At 42.7% G+C, this 19,899-nt stretch overlaps 1 protein-coding gene across 1 annotated transcript in view; it reads left to right on the top strand.

Moving 5' to 3' along the window:
- IMPG1 (interphotoreceptor matrix proteoglycan 1) overlaps positions 1-19,899 on the top strand; it is a 147,880-nt gene that overhangs the window by 36,742 nt on the left and 91,239 nt on the right. The window contains 6 exon segments of the mRNA XM_043439397.1: positions 1,728-1,961; positions 8,085-8,251; positions 8,513-8,541; positions 11,006-11,070; positions 11,644-11,747; positions 15,491-15,643. Coding sequence (XP_043295332.1) covers positions 1,728-1,961; positions 8,085-8,251; positions 8,513-8,541; positions 11,006-11,070; positions 11,644-11,747; positions 15,491-15,643 — 752 coding nt within the window.

The raw sequence follows: 19,899 nt of genomic DNA, 5'->3' as shown, positions 1-19,899 counted from the left end.
TGGTAAACAAAAATATAAAATAGTATCTGTTTCATCTATATAGTGGGGTTTCCCCAGTGGCTCAGCGGTAAAGAATCTGCCTACAGTGCAGGAGGTACGGGAGACATGGGTTCTATCCCTAGGTTGGGTAGATCCCCTGGAGATGGGCATGGCAACCCACTCCAGTATTCTTGCCTGGAGAAGCCTATGGACAGAGGGGCCTAGTGGGCTACAGTCCATAGGATCGCGAAGAGTCTGAAAGACTGAAGTGACTTAGCATGCATACACTACATGGTAGAGCTTTTGTGAGAGTGATAGGAAATAATACATATGGAAGAAAACTCAAAATAAAATAGTGCTCTGTGCATGTAAGGTATTTTTATGAGAGGCCCAAGAAGTTACAAATGAACTCCAGACCTCACCCTACCAGGCAACATGGTGGCGGCCGGATGAATGGCTCTGGGAGTTTAATCCTCTGCCAACACCCTCTCTTTGGCCTGTCCTCCATCCCTTCTCTCATCATCTTTCATAAAATATCAAGCGTGCTCTGTAAATGAAATTCTAATGCCTCAAATCACTTTCAACCACATTGCCACCTCCAGAGCCCTGCCCACACAGAAATCCTAGGGCTGCCGCTAATGGGCAGGGAGGTTGTTTGGTTGCATTATTTTCCCCTTGGTTTTTAGAAGCACTCCACTTCCTCATCGAGAGCACACCTCTGAGTACCACAATGCTCTATCATTCCCTACTCGAATTATAATGTCTATCAAAAGAGGCATCTCTTGGGAGGCTTGAGTGCTAAGTGGGGAGTGATTTTTAGAGAGATGTGTGGGAAATGGTTTCAATATTTGGCAGTTCCTAAAGGCAAGATGATTCGAGACTTTTTTTAAAAATACACTTGATCAGCTCATTCTGCTATTCCCTGATTTCTGAAAATGCTTTATCATTGGAATTTTGCATTTGCATTAAAATGAAATTTCCATAAGCCACAGAATCAGTTTTTAGTTTTCTCTATCCATTTATCATATGCTTCACCTATAACACACAAATGTGTAAGTTCACCAGGAAATCAATCTTTTTTAAATCAAAATATAGTTGATTTACAGTGTTTCATGTACAGAGCAGTGATTCAGTTATGCACATATATATATTCTTTTTCAGATTTTTTTCATTATAGGTTATTATAAGATACTAAATATAGCTCCCTATGTTATATAGTGGGCTTTCCTGGTGGCTCAGATGGTAAAGAATCCCCCTACAATGTGGGAGACCTGGGTTGGGAAGATCTCCTGGAGGAGGGCATGACAACCCACTCCAGTGTTCCTGCCTGGAGAATCCCCATGGACAAAGGAGGCTGACAGGCTATAGTCCATGGGGTTGCAAAGAGTCAGACATGACTGAGTGACCAAGCACGTGTTATATAGTAGACCTTGCTGTTTATCTATTTTATATGTAGTAGTGTGTATCTGTTAATCCCAGATTTCTTATTTATCCCTCCCCCCTCCTTTTCCCTTTGGTAGCCATAAGTTTCTTTTCTATGTCTGCAAATCTGTTTCTGTTTTGTAAATAAATTCATCTGTATCATTTTCTTAGATTCCACATATAAGCAATATCATATATTTGTCTTTGTGTGACTTACTTCACTTATATGATAATTTCTAGGTCCATCCATGTTGGTGCAAATAGCACTATTTTATTCTTTTTTATGGCTGAGTACAATTACCAGGAAATCAATCTTTCTTTTACAGATCTCTCCATTAAAATATACGGTTCTGAGATTAAAGACATAGATAATGCCCCAAGAACTGAAGCAACCAAAAATACCGCAAAAACGTACAAAGTGTCAACCATGAGACGAATGTTCGATTTGGCAAAGCATCGAACCAAAAGATCAGCATTTTTCCCAACTGGGGTTAAAGTCTGTCCACAGGAATCCATGGAACAGATTTTAGCCAGTCTTCAAGCATATTATAGATTGAGAGGTAAGGAAAGAGATGTAGCCTGTTCAGATTTCCCCTCTTTGTCTCTTCTCTTTCATGCATACCTAGGTTGTCTTCAGCCCAGGACTTCCAATCTCTGCTTTAGTCACAAGAGTTATACAAAACAGCCAACTGAACTGAGAGTTGTGAATAATAAACCTTTGAAACTATGGTAGATCTGTGTTTGTAAGTCTTAAATCCATGTCCTCTGCAACACAGAACCGTCAGGGCATTTAACAAGCCACCAGAAAGCCTTCACTTGTGGGTTTCACCTCTTCATTTTATTTGTACCAAAGCCCAATACTGAATTCGAATGTTGTTATTATGAAGAAGCACAAGAATGACTGCAACATCAAGAAACTAATCAAATTGATTTATGACTTAAGATCTCACTTTTCAAAAACCGCGTTACAATCCTGATCCTCCCTTCCTTCTTGGTAAGTTTCAGTTGTTTATTGCTGATTTAGCAAAAAGGCCTGAAGCTGGGAAATCTAGAGGCACAAATTAGCAGTGGTTACAAGATAAATGCGGAGGTGTTAACAGGATTTACAACACCATTACAGTGGCTTCCAGCAGAGTTACAGCGCAATTTTTACCCCAAGCCAGTATCACAGGACTGTTACAGCACTCCCAGAAATCATGATGGAATTCAGTCACACCACAACCATCAGCGGCTGTCCTTGTCATTTATTTAAATGGAAGAATCTTTGGTAGCTTCTATTACATCCCCAGGACTTCCCTGCTGGCTCAGTGGTAAAGAATCTGCCTGCCAATGCAGGAGACTCAAGTTGGATCCCTAGGGCAGGAAGAATCCCTGGAGAAGGAAATGGCAACCCACTCCAATATTCTTGTCTGGGAAATCCCATGGACCGAGGAGCCTGGTGGTCTACAGTGCGCAGAGTCGCAAAGAGTCAGACACGACTTAGGGACTAAACAATTACATCCCCAGGTAGCCCTATATTATGCAAAGAGTCTTGCTGGCTGAATACTAAACTCAGTTCACCTTCCCTGTGAACGCTGAGGAGGTTTGCTGAGTACCGCCTTGATCATAATAGACATTTGCTTCTATTCCAAACATCCCAGTCACCCTGTTCTATTTCATACTTATTGACCAGAGCAAGCTGGTTCAATTCCAGCCTTGATGTGTTACACTTTATGACAACTGAACAGTATGTCTTCACACTAACATCCCATGAAATTCTTAAGTATTTGTGTCTATAAGATTTGCAAGGATTGAAATTAACGTGGGGCGTTATTGGTTTGGGGAAGCATTATTAACTAACAGTATCAAAAATACCAAGCCTTATGTTCCTTGTATGCCTCATTTATGTGGAAGTAAAGAGATACTTGCTTTTTGACAGAAGCCACACCTGCAGAGAAATGACAGGTACTGGATCAGAGTCAGAAGGAGGACTCTAATTATAGAAAATCAAGTGCACTATATTAATATTCTTTATTAATATAATATTTCACTCAGCACCTCTGTGTAGCAGTTTCTCAGTAAATGCTTGTTGATGGATGCAGGAAGTCATTGGAAGTGCAGAGAAAAGACAGTGCTGCTTCTAAAGCATTCATTTTGAATGTGACTACACAGTAGTCAGCTAATGACACTGGTAAATTTCATGTTATTTGTTAATAGATAGAAAAACAAATGCATAATATATGCATCACACTGACCATGAACACAGCTATTGCTGACTATTTTCATGTAGCTTCTAATCTTTTACGACATTCACAAATAGGATTCATCACAGGAATTTGCAGACTAGACTACTCATTGCTGCGACCAAATTCTTCGCTCTGAATTTTATTCATCGCTCTTTACCCTTGATTAGGTTTGCTTCTTTCATTCTTGCTTCCCTGGATGAAACAAGCCACTGTTTTCTCCCCACAGCAATGACGGCCCATTATCTTTATGGCTGCTCCTGGGTGATGTGAAATTTTACTATTCATCAGCATAGCGTTCTTAAGTCTAACAAATTGGTTCACAAAGAAACTAGAACTAAGACCCAGCTATAAAGTGGTGTTTCTCTGACAGAGTAACCCACTTATTGTTCTCATAGCTGCTTTTACGAAATTATCTTTCAAATTTAGGGGAGACAGCATCCACATTCCTCAAATCAAATGGAATATTGAGCTATTTCTTTTCCCAATCCTAAAGCAACACAAGGGAAAATGTTCTGTGCTTCCTGATGGAATCGCGGGCATGCTCATCAGAAAGCGCAGACACAAGAGCCAAGGTCATTTCTGGTAGCTTCCCAGGCAGAACCCTCTGCTCCCACCAGATGACAGCTGGGGCTGCCTCCCGTCAACGTCCTCTGTGAGTCCTTTGAGAAGCCACTCTCCCCATGTCTTCCCCCTTCTCTCCCTTCCTCTGTCTCTCTTCACTCTCTCTCCCAACCCCAATATTAGAAGTTAGATCTTTCTTTCATGTTACTGTGTGACCCAGACAAAGCTAAAGCTGGAGGGAACCCTACCTCTTGCTACTCAAATTACCGTCCACAAACAAGCGGTATCATCATCATCTGGAAACCCACTAGAGATGCTGGCACTCAGACTCCACAACCGACCTACTTCGTAACCTGCATTTTAATAATTTGCCCAGATAATCCTGCCCCTTTGCCTGCCACCCTTTCTTCCACCTCGGGGACACAGAAAGCCCTTGTCCCCATTAAAACTTTTCACCAGAGTTCTGAGAGAACAGTCTCCCTGAAGCACAAATGGCTGAAGCTGCTTAAAGAATTATTTCCCTAAGGCATTGTAGTTTCTAGAGATCAAAATGTTAGGATGTATCTAGAGGCCAGTGTATTTTCTTTAGACTATTTTTGAGGGACAAAAATTTTTTTTTTTTGGGTGACTCTTCTGATGTCATTTGTTTGGCCTCCTAGAAGCTCAGCACAAACCAGGAGACAGAATCATTTTGTGATCAGAACAGGGGCACCAGCCCGTGACTCACTGGGACAGTCATCCATCCTTACTGAAGGCATAGCAAATAAAAACCTTGTAAGTTGAGTCATCAAAAGATCTCAGGGGCTGGGAGGCGTCTGGAATTTTCTAACCCTTTGGTATACCACTCTGCACCATCCTTCTCTGAATCTGTTGAAAAGGATTATCACAAGGAGAAATCAGAGCCTTGAGTCCCCAGTCCCCTCATAGTTACCTGAGATCTGGCCACAGGACCTCAGCCTTTCTGCTGAATGTCTCAGCCTAGGCTGTTTGCTGATGTAGGAAGAACTCCAGGGAACACACGCTTCATAGGTGGACAACTCAAACGGCTCATTCCAAGCGGTGGGCGCTGCACCCACCCCCAGCTCTATGGGTTCTGGTCACATTGCTGATGATAAATGACCTGAGCTTCTGTTGGTCTGGAATTCTCTTTGTTTCTCAAAACAGAAAGCTCAGAGAAACCCAGATGCAGGCCAGATGGGGAGTGTGGGAGGGTAAATCACAGGAATAAAAGCCTCCGAACCAGGCTTCTCACACCTCGTTCCTCCCCACAACTCACAATCCCTTTCCTCTGCCTGGCAGTCAGAGGGTTTCTTTAGAAAGTCAGATGATGTCAACTTCTGCTCCAAAGCCTCCGCTTGCTCCCCATCCCTCCAGAGGTAAAAATCAATATACTGCAATTGCTTATGACCAAAATCATCTAACTTCTTAAAAAATCTAACTTCATCCCCTAAAATAATTTATAAATTAGGTGCCCCCTTGCTTGCCATCACTTCATGGTGTGTAGATAGTGGAAAAAATGGAAACAGTGAGAGAGTTTATTTCCTTGGGCTCCAAAATCACTGCAGATGGTGACTGCAGCCATGAAATTAAAAGATGCTTGCTCCTTGGAAGAAAAGCTATGACCAACCTAGATAGCATATTAAAAAGCAGAGACATTACGTTGTCAACAAAGGTCCGTCTAGTCAAAGCTATGGTTTTTCCAGTAGTCATGTAAGGATGTGAGAGTTGGACTATAAAGAAAGCTGAGCATCGAAGAATTGATGCTTTTGAACTGTGGTATTGGCGAAGACTCTTGAGAGTCCCTTGGACTGCAAGGAGATCCAACCAGTCCATCCTAAAGGAAATCATTCCTGAATATTCATTGGAACGTCTAATGCTGAAGCTGAAGCTCCAATACTTTGATACATTTGCATTAATGTCTGATTCAAAGAACTGACTCATTGGAAAAAACCCTGATGCTGGGAAAGATGGAAGACAGGAGGAGAAGGGGACAACAAGGGATGAGATGGTTTGATGGCATCACTGATTCGATAGACATGAGTTTGAGCAAGCTTCAGGAGCTGGTGACGGACAGGGAAGCCTGGTGTACTGTAGTCCATGAGGTCACAAAAAGTCAGACACAATTGAGTGTCTGAACTGACTGACTGCATTCTTCTAAAGTTTTCATTATAAGCTTAAATAATTGGATAAGGTGTAAGTTTGGTGAGCTATAAATATTGATATTGAAAATAAAACAGGAGTTAGAGCATTCTCCTACATACAGTGGAATCTACCACAGGCTCAATACTTACCATCAAATACTCTTTACAAATGCATGAACACCTCTTCCTAACAGCAGGCAATGTCACATGGTCCCTCTCTCTCCACACACCCACATCTTCATCCCACTTCTCGCTGCAGAGTCTTATCTCAATGTGATTTATGTCACACTTAAAAGTCTGTTATGGGGTGCTTGACAATACTTCTCGGTAACAAAAATATACATAAATTGAAGTTAATTATTTTAACTTATTTCCTAAGTAAATAACTTCTTTTACTTATTTTCAGAAATTGCTTCTGGATTCAGTTAGATTTATAATTATTTTTAATATAGGATTGGTTAAAGTAAGTAGATATAAATTTGACAAAAGTTTTTATTTTTTGTACTGACAGATGCATGTAAGCTCAGATATTCGGTTTTAGACAACTAATGTTTATAAACACAAAATTAGGAACAAGGCTTTGGAAAGGGTCAATTTAAATGAAGAGCCTGTAGGTTAAGCTCTCCTAACTTCTGCCCTGGAGAGATGGGGTTGCTTTGGTGCTGTTTCTTTCCTCTGTTAATTCATGTGCCATTATTTGTTATTTCTATTAAGCATTGAGAACATTAGACAGAACTTAACACCAGTTTTATCTCTATTCTTTTCCTTAGTTTCACTTAAATGCTAGGAAAATGTGATACATAAATAAGTAGACAGGAGCAGATGGAGTTCTGTTATAGTGATATTCTTATTCTTTAAGTTCCTCTGGCATTTTAGGCTAACAATCACACCATGATCTGCAATCATTATTTTTAATGATGTATCAGCTGTTGACTCCATTAGGACTTCTAACACAAAGAATCAAAAAACTGCCCTACTTGCAAAAATGGTGTGCTCGCCGTCAACCAAGTTCCCTTCCTGTCTTAACCTCAAACACAGTTATGTCAAACATCCTTTGTGTGGCAGCCCAGAGGCAGCATGCCACAGAAAGGTCAGGGATGGGGGAGTCAAGCAAGGATGCGGCCCAAGGGGGAGATGAGGAAGGAAAAGCTGTGCCCTTAGGGAAATTTAGGAAAGCATGCTAGGAAAGCTGAGATCTAGACACTGAGTGTTTAAATACATGTGTGACTGTTCACCCCTTGGAAAATCTGCAGGTCCAGCCAGGCACCCGTGGCCCAGCAGATGACTGGCCTGCAAGTCCCGCACCATCTGTGTGCCCCTGACCACAGCCTGCTGTGTTCATCCGCTGTGACTCTCAGCCTTGCTCTGGCCACAGTTGACCTGCTTGCTAGTCTTTCAATGCACTCCATGTTCTTCAGCCTTGGGGCCTCTTCCCAAACTGTTCAAAAGTCACCTTGATCATGAGGACTTCTTCAACCACCTTATTATAAACAGCAGTCACCCACACACACACATTCCTATCTCCCTTCTTTTATTTTTCTCCCTGGTACATATATATACGCCTGGGAATATTTCTCCCAGGTGTATATTTCTCCCTGCTCAATATATACTTGTTGAATGAATTAATCTCTATGGGCTATGAGCTAGTGTGTCCATGTCAGCCATGACAGAGCGCTCCATGTTTAGGACTGTATCTGGGTTGGGAAAAGGGCATCTTCTAAGGGTGTGGCATCTTCTAAAGCACGCTGCCTTCCAGTCTGCCAGGAGGCAGTGTGGGAAGCCTACCGGATCTTTCTGGATCGCCTCCCTGAGCCAGGGGAATACCAGGACTGGGTCAGCACCTGCCAGCAGGAGACCTTCTGCCTCTTCGACATCGGGAAAAATTTCAGCAACTCCCAGGAGCACCTGGATCTTCTTCAGCAGGTCAGTTAAAACACGGTATGTAAGTTAGTCCAAAGTAGCTCCCAGGCCTCCAGCCCTGGCCCCTTTAGAATAAGTTTCCCTAGTGTAATTGTTGAAGAAATGCTTGGAAAGATCTGAGAAGGCCAATGGTAATTTCATTTCTGCAAAATAACATTGTGCAGGCAGGTTGAAGTAAAGTTAAAGAGAAAGAGGAATGAAAATAGACTCTGGCTCTTCGGTTGGCATTATCTCTTGGTAAAATGACTTTTTATCTTTCTGCAGAGAATGAAACAGAGAAACTTCCTTGAGAGGTAAGTACCCAAAATAGAGTGCGGCATGCTTGATTTTTGAAGGATCACATGATGGAGTGAGACTGAGCTATTATGCCTTTATATTATTTCAGCTACTGAGATCTGAGTAGGTTATTCTGACAGACAATTTGTGCATGTATTTTGCTGAAGATAAATGAGTATATAAAAGGGAAATGGAGAGACCTTATAGACTGAGATAGATGTTTGCACTACATTTGCAGATAAAAATGAATGCAATACTGGGTGACAATTACCTAATATTTTTTTTTTTTACTTATAAGACATATAGCAATTAAAATAGTTGTTCTTAGAAATGTTGAAAAATATTAGTTACATTGGAAACATATTTAATGCAATCAGAGAGCAACCTGAATTTTGAAATCTCCTTTGGTATTCTATAAAGTGTTAGTATTTCTCAAACTAAATTACTGAAGCACTGAGCTATGCCTTCAACAAGAACTGAATATCAAATAAGAAAATCGAAATGCAAAAAAAAAAAAGCAAAGGAAAAGTACATTCGATAAAATGATTAAAGAAGAGAGATGCTGTTGCCAAACTCTAAACTCACAAATCACACACATTATATAACATTTAGAAATCTAAATCTGAAGATAATAATGCTGCAGAGAGAGACACAAATTGGGCTATAGGAATTACTGACAATGCTTTCCACCTTTGTTCCTTCATTCCTGCTCCCCTTGCCATCACCTGGTCCAGGACCTTTTTAATTTACACGGTGAAAAAAGTCAACTCTGATCTCCCTAACAGATTTTCCTGCCTCTAACCTCTTCCCCTGCTTACCTTGCATAACTTTCGCTGGATTTATATGTCTGAGATAGGCCCTTTTTTGCACTGAACTTTGTTCAAAGGCTTTTGAAAATATTCCCGCATCTTCCTCTGGCCCTTGGGATTTTCCCCTCCCTACTCATCTCCACCTGCTCTGTGCAGAGGGCGAGTGGAAGGGATTGCCTCGCTCACCTCCCCTGGCCTCTGACTTCTGGGACCAGCCAGTGGGGGGCAGGAGACCAGAGGGCAGAGCAGAGCGAAGTGAACAAATGCATCACCTCCTGCACCCCCCGCCTGCAAACTCTTCAGACGGTTGGCCTCCTTCAGCCTCCACTCAGCCCCTGTCAGGCAGCCCTGTCTTCCCACAGAGCCTTCTGGGTCTCTGGTTGGTGTCCCTGCTCCATCTCCTCACCCCTCCTGGATGAGGGGAGCTTTCGGCCCCTCGCTGTTACCGGCCGTGGGTTCTGCCCTCACCCTCGTGGCTGCTCTCATACTTGTCCCATGACTTAGTAAGCCCTTTGTTAAACTTTGCTCAGATTACACCCTGAGTGAGCCATCTGTTCCCTGTCAGGACCTCCCCTGAGGAAGAGGCCAAACTAAGTAATCAAAGCTTTCACCCCCTCACCTTTCCAGCCCTGCCTCCACAAACTGTGATCCCACCACGGTCACCATGACACTCCCCCACTGCGTCCAGCCTACCCCCTGCTCATCCTGGGCTCTGACTGCGGTCTTCCTCTCTGTCTGGAGAACCTGCCTTCTCCTCTCCACACACCCAAATCCTGCTCTCCTTTCAAGTCCCCTGGAGAGTCCCACCTCTCCATGACTCTACAACAGAGGACCTTGCCATTATTTCTGGTCTGCCGTCAGCATGAGCTACTGTTTGGATCAAACAGTCCATCATGGCTGTGTCTTACAAACTCACACACCATCCTTTGAGATCTGATAGCTTACAGTAAGAAATCAATCAGTACACTTCAATAGATATCACTACACCGTTCTAAATAAAGCTTGCTAGAATGGGCCAACATTATATGCAGACAGCCCTATAACCATGACCTTGGATTTGCCTTTGGATATCTTCCACACTGACAGTCCCTGGCGTTGCAAGCCTACCCACATGTCCCCAGGAGGTCACCATGGTGGGCAATGATTATGTCCAGAATAGGGATTTAATACACTTGCATTATCTAAAAATCTATCTCTCTCTCATTATCGTAACCACAAGAGTTACTTTATCAGATAAACTTAATGACTCTCTGAGTTTGCAGGTTTGAGGGTCTGATATTTTAGCAAGATTGTTTCAGTCATACTTCGTGTGATCAATTCTCTTTGATGTCAAGGACACGGTCGAAGTATAAGAGGACTATAAGGTATCAGGCCCCCCCAAACCTTTGTCTACCATGAAAATGCTCCCCAGGATTACAAAAAGCCAAGGTGCTTAGGAAAAACCCTGGGGTCAAAAATAATTTTTTTGGAAGTTGTTTGAATTTCTCTTCAATGAAAATGTATTACAAGATTACTTTTGTGATTAAAAAAAAAAATAGGTAAACCTAGTTTTAAAATATACTTTCTCCCTAATTTTTAAGTCTAAATATAAGAAAATGTGTTAAATGTGTTTCCTCTGTTGTCATCAAGCTCCTTTTCACCACCTCTTTTTTATTTTCTATTGTGCTAACAGAAAAGATGAAGTAGTCACAAAGGAGAACTTAGGAGAGCTCCGTCAAACCCCTGTGTCTTCAACAGGTAAGCTTAGATGTCCTCATTTCATCTACTTCTGAACCTTAATTCACATCCTCATGAAAGCATGTTATGTGAAAAGCAATCCTTAATCGAAGCTGACACAGTTTATAATGCACTTCTTCAAAACTGACTGTATTTCTAACTTTATAATTTAAACTCATAACATGAGTCTTGGAAAATATAGGAAAGAATAAATGGAAAACCAAATCACCCATTATCCTGCCACTTGGAGGCAATCATTACCAATATTTTCCAACAAACAAATTCAAGATAAGATATCTTTGTGTCCTTAATATAATCACAAAAAGAAAAATTAACCCGATCTCATTTGGCAAAAACCTCTTAACTAACACATCTAGGGGAGCACCAAGCTTGGGTCCTGGAGAGGAGTAATGAGGAATTTAAGAGGGATCAAGAGTATGAGTTATGTTTTGCTCAAGAACATATTTATGTGATCTTGAAAGAAAATGAGTTCTGACATCTGTAACTTCCAGAGTGACAGGAAAAGCATGTGACACCATGACCTTGTTCTACTTTAAACTCCTCCAGTCTCATTGTTCTTTTTAAAATTTTCAGACGTTGCCAGTGTCTCACCCAGGCCCTTGCCCCTCCCTACTGATGACACGCTGCTCAACGAAATCCTCAACTACACCCTCCCGGACACCAAAGTGCCTGCGAGAGTAAGTTCTCAGACTCAATCTAGTTCTTCACGTGTCTGTTTGGTTTTATTAGTAAAACAGGGATGGGTTGACCACTCACTGTCATTAGTGCTACCCCTTTCTAGCTTGCTAGAATGGGCCAATATTATATGCAGACAGCCCTTTAAACATGACCTTGACTTTCACTTAGCTTTAGAGTGAATAAACGACGGATGAATGAATGAATGAATGAATGCGTCTCTCAACTCATCAATGAAGTCCTTTCCCCACCAAAGTGTAATCCCACCCTGACAGCAAGGACAGAGGCTTTTCTCCCAGTCATGTCCAGCTCAAATAGTCCAGAAAAATATCCAAATGACTGAAATCCTGCATGTCAAGCTGGGGAAAAATAAAAAGAGTGTTTTCTGGCAAAAAGCAATGCTGGCCACCACCCTGATTGAGTGAAAAGGCATTCAGGAGGAGAGGATTGTTAAGGAATTGAATGTTGGTTATTGCTAAAGGGGGACTTTTTAACTGACCAACTGATTTGGGCTTCTCAAGTGACTCCATAGGTAAAGAATTCACCTGCAATGCAGGAGATGCAGGTTCAATCCCTGGGTCAGGAAGATCCCCTGAAGGAGAGCATGGCAACCCACTGCAGTATTCTTGTCTGGAGAATCCCATGGACAGAGGAGCCTGGCCGGCTATGGTTCATGGAGTCACAAAGTGTCAGACAGGACAGAGGTGACAACATGCTTGCACAATTGATTTGCATTGTTATATTAGTTTCAGGGGTACAACATAGTGGTTCAGTATTTTTATACACTCCATTCAAAGTTATTACAAAATAATGGCTATATTCCCTGTGCTGTATAATAAATCCTTCTTACCAATTTATTTGATACATAGAAGTTTGCATCTCCTAATCAAAAGGAGGGCATGGCAACCCACTCCAGTATTCTTGCCTGGAGAATCCTATGGACAGAGAAGCCTGGGGGACTACAGTCCATGGGGTCGCAGTAAGTGACTAGACAACAATCAATAGAAGGATATTTTCAACCCCTCCAAAAGGCTTCGGGCCCAGACACTCAGTGCAGAAGCAGGCAAACACCACTCCCCTTGTTCCAGGGGTGGAGTTGCGGCAGCATCAGGCAGGCGGCAGACCCAGAAGAAGGCAGTAATATAAGGCCCTTGCGCCCTTTGTACCTGCATGGTCAGTCATGTCCAGCTCTCTGTGACCGCATGGACTGTAGCCCACCAGGCTCTTCTGTCCAGGCAAGAATACTGGAGTGGGTCGCCATTTCCTACTTCACGGGATCTTCCCAACCCAAGTATCAAACATGCATCTCTGGTGTCTCCTGCATTTTCAGGTGGATTCTTTACCACCCGGCCACCTGGGAAGCCTCAGTAATAAAGGTTGTTGTTGTTCGGTCACTCACTTGTGTCCAGTTCATCATGATCCCATGGTCTTCAGGCTTCTCTGTCCCTCGCTATCTCCTGGAGTTTGCTCAAACTCATGTCCACTGAGTCAGCAATGCCAACCAACCATCTCGCCATCTGCCACCTCCTTCTCCTCCTGTCTTCAATCTTTCCCAGGATCAGGGTCTTTTCCAATGAGTCAGCTTTTCACATCAGGTGGCCAAAGTATTGGAGCTTCAGCTTCAGCGTCAGTCCTTCCAATGAACACTCAGGACTGATTTCCTTTAGGATGGACTGGTTGGATCTCTTTGCTATCCAAGGGACTCAAGAGTTTTCTCCAACACCACAGTTCAAAAGCATCAGTTCTTCAGCACTCAGCCTTCTTTATGGTCCAACTCTCACATCCATACATGACTACTGGAAAAACCATAGCTTTAACTACATGGAATTTTGTTGGAAAAGTGATCTCTACTTTTTAATATGCTCTCTAGGTTGGTCATAGCTTTCTTTCAAGGAACAAGTGTCTTTTAATTTCATGGCTGCAGTCACCATTCACTTTGATTTTGGAGCCCAAGAAAATAAAGTCTCTCACCGCTTCCATTTTTTCCCTATCTGTTTGCCATGAAGTGATGGGACTGGATGCCATGATCTTCATTTTTTGAAAGTTTTAAGTCAACTTTTTCACTCTCCTCTTTCACCTTCATCAAGAGGTTCTTTAGCTTCTCTTCACTTTCTGCCATTAGAGTGGCATTATCTGAATATCTAAGGTTATTGATATTTTACCCAGCAATCTTGATTCCAGCTTGAGCTTCATCCAGCCTGGCATTTCGTATGATGTACTCTGCATATGGGCTTTCCCAATAGCTCAGCTGGTAAAGAATCTGCCTGCAATGCAGGAAACCCTGGTTCGATCCCTGGGTTGGGAAGGTCCCCTGGAAAAGGAAGAGGCTACCCACCCCAGTATTCTGACCTGGAGAATTCCATGGACTGTATAGTCCATGGGGTCATAAAGAGTCAGACATGAATGAGTGACTTTCGCTTTCACTTTGCATAAAAGTTAAATAGGCAGGATGACATAAGTAATGTGAGGTAAGGGCCCCAAATCAAAACCTGGATTTTGTCCTTTTGTGGCCACTGTGATAGGTCTACCATTCTCTGTGGTCTGTGAGGCTTCCCGGGCCCTTTCCTTTTCCTCTGACCCTCCCTCCAAAGCACAGGTCAAAGCCAGGAGGTGAGGACAGGAAGTTCAGTCTCGCCAGTTCCACACGGAAACTCAGAGATGAGAACCCTGCAGGCCGTTCTGTCTGGGTTTTAGACTGGATGACTGTAGACCTGATGGAACTATTGCCACAAACAACAAATTTCAATGCTTTGTTTTTCTCGGAAATACTGGTATACCAACAGGGAAATCTGCCATTGGAAAAAATTAATGAGATTAAGCATATTCACTACAAAATTTCTGACAGCTCCAGTTTGCCTTTTCTTTTCTCACATTACCTGTGTTCCATCTCCTTCAGAGTCTGATATAGGTCCCTCCTTCTGCAGTAAATATGCTCTGAAGATTTTATTTCACATTCATCACATCCTCCTCTTAACATCCTTTTCCCCCTACATCTAATTCTTTCATTCAGCAAACATTGGGCTATACATAAAGATACTAAGATGAGCAAGACTTAGCCCCTGCCTTCAAGGAATTTATAGTGCAAATAAGGACAAAAAATAGTCTAAGCACTGTGACTGAAAATGGAATCAATAAGCCAAGACAGTTTACTGAGGATGTGACCTGCCTCATCATGTATATTCCCTGGGAGTTTTGTACAGAAATGGTCTCACGTTTTTTGCTGTGGGGGACTCAGTGGAGTGTGAGAATCACACCAGATTCTAGGGGATTGTTTGTGGGATGACAAGACTACCATTAAACAAAACTTCTATATAAGTATATCAAAGGTTCCAAATGAGCGATTCAGATGTTATTCACCTGTACAAAGTTTCAGAGAAGGCAAAGATTTCCACCTTAGATGATAGAGGAGATATTATTTCAAATGAACCAAAAGATATAGTAAACAGTAAACAAGTGTGTGTGTGTGTGTATGTGTGTGTGTTTAAATGCTTTCACAAGAGCATACAGTCATAAAATGACAATGCTCTTGAGGACTCTACATAATTTACTCATTATAACTCTGATACTTTGTCTCTCAGTGAAATTCAGAGGCCAATTCTAGTTAATAGAACCTACTCTAAAAGCACTTAATGCTTCATAACCCGCTTCTTGAGACAATAGCAATGCATACATATTATATGATGTAACCATTTGCTTATGGTTTACCATAGCAGAATCACTTCTCTTTTTTCTAACTCTAACACAGGAAAGAAAAATAGAATTCACTGACGCTGCTGAGGATGCACTGGAGCAGAAGGTAGAGCTAAGCATCTCTCTGGCAAACCAGAAGTTCAAGTCAGAGCTCGATAATTCCCAGTCCCCGTATTACCAGGAGGTCGCAGCCAAGTCTCAGCTTCAGGTGAGCAAACCCACCCCACACAACCAGAGCCCAAAGTGTGACTCAGATGTGGGAGCCAATTGCACTTAAATCTCCTCGACTCCTCTTCTGGTGACCAAGCATTTTTACTCTTATTTATTTATTTTACTTTTTGACCCCTTTCACCCATTTCTGCTCCACTCCACTCTGTCTCTGACAGTCACCAGTCTGTTTTTTTGTATCTATGAGCTTGGTTTGGGTTTTTGTTTTGTTTTGTTTTTAGGTTCCACATATGCATGGGATCATTCAGTATTTGTCTTTCTCTAATTTATTTCACTTAGCATAATGCCTTCAAGACCCATCCATGTTGTTGGAAATGGCAAGACTTCATTCTTTTCATGGCTGAATAATATTCCATTGTGTGTGACATATTCCATCTTCTTTATCCATTCATACATTGGTGACAGTCAGGTTATCTCCATATCTTGGTTATTGTAAATAATACTACAATGAATATGAAGGTGCATATATGTTTTCAAATTAGTGTCTTCATTTTCTTCAGATAAACCCCAGAACTGGAATGAAGTGGAATTGCTAGATCATATGGTAGTTCTATTTTCAATTTTTTTATGAATCTCCATACTGTTTCCATAGAGGCTGCACCATTTACATTCCCACCAACAGGGCACAAAGGTTCCCTTTTCTCCACACCCTCGCCAACACTTATTTTTAAACGGCATCTTCCATGGCTGATAAGTGGAAGAAGTGATATGGTCCCCAATAAGATGCTATTCCAAGATGTCTCTTCTATCTCTGCCCAGCATCATAGCTGCCTGTTCCTGATTAAATTAAAAACTCTTCAAGCTTCAGTGCTAAACTTGGCACCTATGTGCCATGATAAGACTCCTGCCTTCCTTTCCAGCCTGCTCTCCACACCAATTCCGCACCATCCCCGTCTTTAGACTCTACAGAAATGAAACTGCTTGCAAATCTTTTATCACCATTAGTCTCTACATGCAGTGCCTCCTCTCTCTGGAATGTCCTTCCCTGAGTTGCATTGTACAAACTTCATCATGAAGTGTTCTCCCTACCCATCCTGGGCTCAGGGCCTCTTCTCTGGGCTAACACCCAGGGCTCCCTGTCGTCACAGCACTGATCACCCTGTCTTGAGGTTGTTTGCTTACATGTCTGTGGCTTTCATGGTCTCCAGTCCTCTCCACTTCCCAGACCCCCTCACCAGCACCAGGGCATAAGCTTCCCCTTGAGGTCAGGAACTGCTTCTTTCATGTCTACTGCTTACCTCCTAATACAGAGCTTTGCACACAGTTAACTACTCCGTAATTGTCTGCAGAAATGCAATGAAAATAGAAACATCTGTGAGATTAGGTAACCATGAATTGCATTTCTGAACAGCCTGGATGCCCAAGCATCTTACTTAGCACAGTCAGGAAACCACCGGTACCCGCTTCTCATACTTGAAGTATTCAATGCTCCCCTCCTCTCAGCTGGAGAGGAGATAAATAACGAAATACATTCTTAGCCTCCAACCTCTTCCTGCATCAGCATTCAGTCAACAAAATGGTAAAGAATCCTTTCTACAGACTTCAAAGAGAAAGCATCCGTGTGGGATGTTTATGGACCAGAGAAGTACTGAGGCATGGATTAGTAGATAGAATGAATTAAAGAATAGTCTGTGAACTTTTCCATTTGCTCTTTGAAATATTCCTTTCAGCAAATCCTCAGGAGAATCAGAATATTTTAAAACTGGATAATTGGCCATAGACTGTCTTCATCGACCTGTTGTTAATTATCTAAGCACCTAAAACCACCTGATGTAGAATAATGCAGATAAATTATATTTTTTCAAATCTTAGTTTTAATCTTTGTTTCTGCCCAGGAAGTAGTCATGAGAATTTGGGGATCAGTTCCCTGACCTTGGATCCCTCATTTAGAAACTAAAGATGACCTTGAAGTCCCTTTCCAAGTCTAAAATGCTCTGTATCAAAATAGTAGCACTGTTCTTAGTGTTTTATATATATATATATATAAATGCATTTCATTTTTCACATGATTCTATACTTAAAGTAAAATCATTTCTCTTTTTGACAAGTGAGGGTACTGAGGTGCAGGAGGATTAATTAATTCACCCAACAATGTCACGCCTCTTCACTGACAGAGTCAAGTTTCAGACCCAGGCAGCCTGACTCCAGAACCCCTACTCTTAACCACTATGCTATACTCTCTGTTTTTCCCAAATAGCAAAGTGTGGGAAAGGATTTTTGCATCATCATCAAATTCACATGCCTCTTCTAGCCTCTGAAAAATTTGTCAGCCAAAGAAGAGCATGTCTTGCTGAGTCTTGTTGCAAAGACCATCACACCAGTCCTCTGTTTCCACTTCCACGGTATGGGGACCCCTTCTGCTCAGGGACCCCAGCAATCTGACCTCCCAGCAGCTACCCTGAGAAAACCAGCCAGCCCTACCACAGCCCAGCACTCGCATTAACGCAGCCATCCAGGCCTAATCAGGAATTAATGGCCAGTCCTTTGCAGTAATTTAATTTCCACAATAAACTTAATGATCAATTTAATACAAATGTCAGAAGGATTGCTTAGTTGTTGTCTGCATGCTTTCTCTTGTGCAAACATTCGGGAGAACTCCACACAGCTGCCTTTTTACAGCCCCGTTAACATACATCCCAGCAGAATCAGGAAGGCCCCTGTGCATTTCATATTATTAATAAGGTTAACTGGGCACTTAATTAGCAATTTAGTGGTTAGCACTCCATGATCAGAAGGTCCCCAGAAGATAATTTAGCAGAATTAACTGAAGGCCTTTGTCATCGCCTCCCTGAATGCCTTCTGCACCCTCCTAAGCAACGTTGATTCTTAATCCATTACAGGCAGGTTCATGAAGAGGTCACAGACACAAGCAATCAATCCAGTCGCCCAGAGCCAGGGCTGCGGGGCTGCTCGCCCCACGAGGCTCCCTGCTGCCCACATTGCAGCCGGGGCTTCAGAAACCATTCTGTGTGTGATACATTGTGTTCAGATGTGTAACAGCATCCCTGGTATCCCAAACCAGAAAGACGGATGAGTCAAGGTCTGAGCCTTTAGCTGCAGAATCTGTAGCTCACACTTAAAGCTTTCCTGGACTGTAGCCCGCCAGACTCTTCTATCCATGGGATTTCCCAGGCAAGCATACTGGAAGGGGTTGCCATTCCCTTCTCCAGGGGATCTTCCTGACCCAGGGATCGAGTCTCCTGTGTTGCAGCCAGATTCTTTACCGTCTGAGCCACCAGGCTGTCACTGGAATGGCATGACAACTGCTTTGTGGCCCCAAAGCCATTTGTTGTAGGGCTTTCATCACTGAGCTTTCCCACCTGCCCCCAAATAAAGACGGGCTTCTCAAAACCTTGCCTCCTTACTCGCTTCTATCAAGCTGATGGTGAGGCACATGAGTGGAGACACAGAAAGTTATTCCCCAGGCCCCCTGCCTTTGACCTCTATGGGGACCATCATCCTGTCCTTCCTCCCCCCTGGTGGTGGTTTAGTCACCAAGTCGTGTCTGACTCTTGTGACCCCATGGACTGCAGTCTGCCAGGCTCCTCTGTCCATGGGATTCTCCAGGCAAGAATACTGGAGTGGATTGCAATTTCCTGCTCCATCCTCCCCCCGTAAGTCTGTCTAAAACAACTGACTGAAGGCTTGCCCTGCCCTCCCCAGACTCTGCGTTATGTGGGCACTGAGGAAATAAAAGGAAATTGAGCTATTAAGGTGCTAGCAATCCAGTAGGAAAGGCAGAGATTAAGTAAATAAATAATATAGCATCACCAGCTCTTCCCAGGCAGCGCTAGTAGTAAAGAAGCTGCCTGCCAAAGCAGGTAGACGTATGAGATGCGGGCTTGATCCCCCGGTTGGAAGATCCCCCTGGAGGAGGGCAAGGTCCCTGGGCTGCAAAGACTCAGACACAACTGAAGTGATTTCACACAGACACACAGCAACCTTACCCTATATGTATTGTTATCCTATGCTGGCTAAGAAGACAGAGATCCAGAGAGATTAAGCAGTAAACTCAAGGGCTTGCAGCTAGAAAGTAGCAGAACCAAGGTTTAAACTCAGGTGTACGCAGCTATCTCCTGCTCACCCAAAAGCTGAGCTCCCTTCGTCACTGCAGTTGTTACACACTCTGAGGCGGGGCGGGGGACTACTTGTAACACTGGTACAATAAAATATAATTTAGATGGTAAATCAGTCTGCTGGAAAAAAGAAAATCCACGATGCACTCCAAAGCCCAGT

This window comes from Cervus canadensis, chromosome 20 (assembly GCF_019320065.1).
Source record: "Cervus canadensis isolate Bull #8, Minnesota chromosome 20, ASM1932006v1, whole genome shotgun sequence".
Classification (NCBI taxonomy): domain Eukaryota; kingdom Metazoa; phylum Chordata; class Mammalia; order Artiodactyla; family Cervidae; genus Cervus; species Cervus canadensis.
Note: the sequence above shows the minus strand (reverse complement) of the source record. Positions and strands in the feature narration are given on the sequence as shown.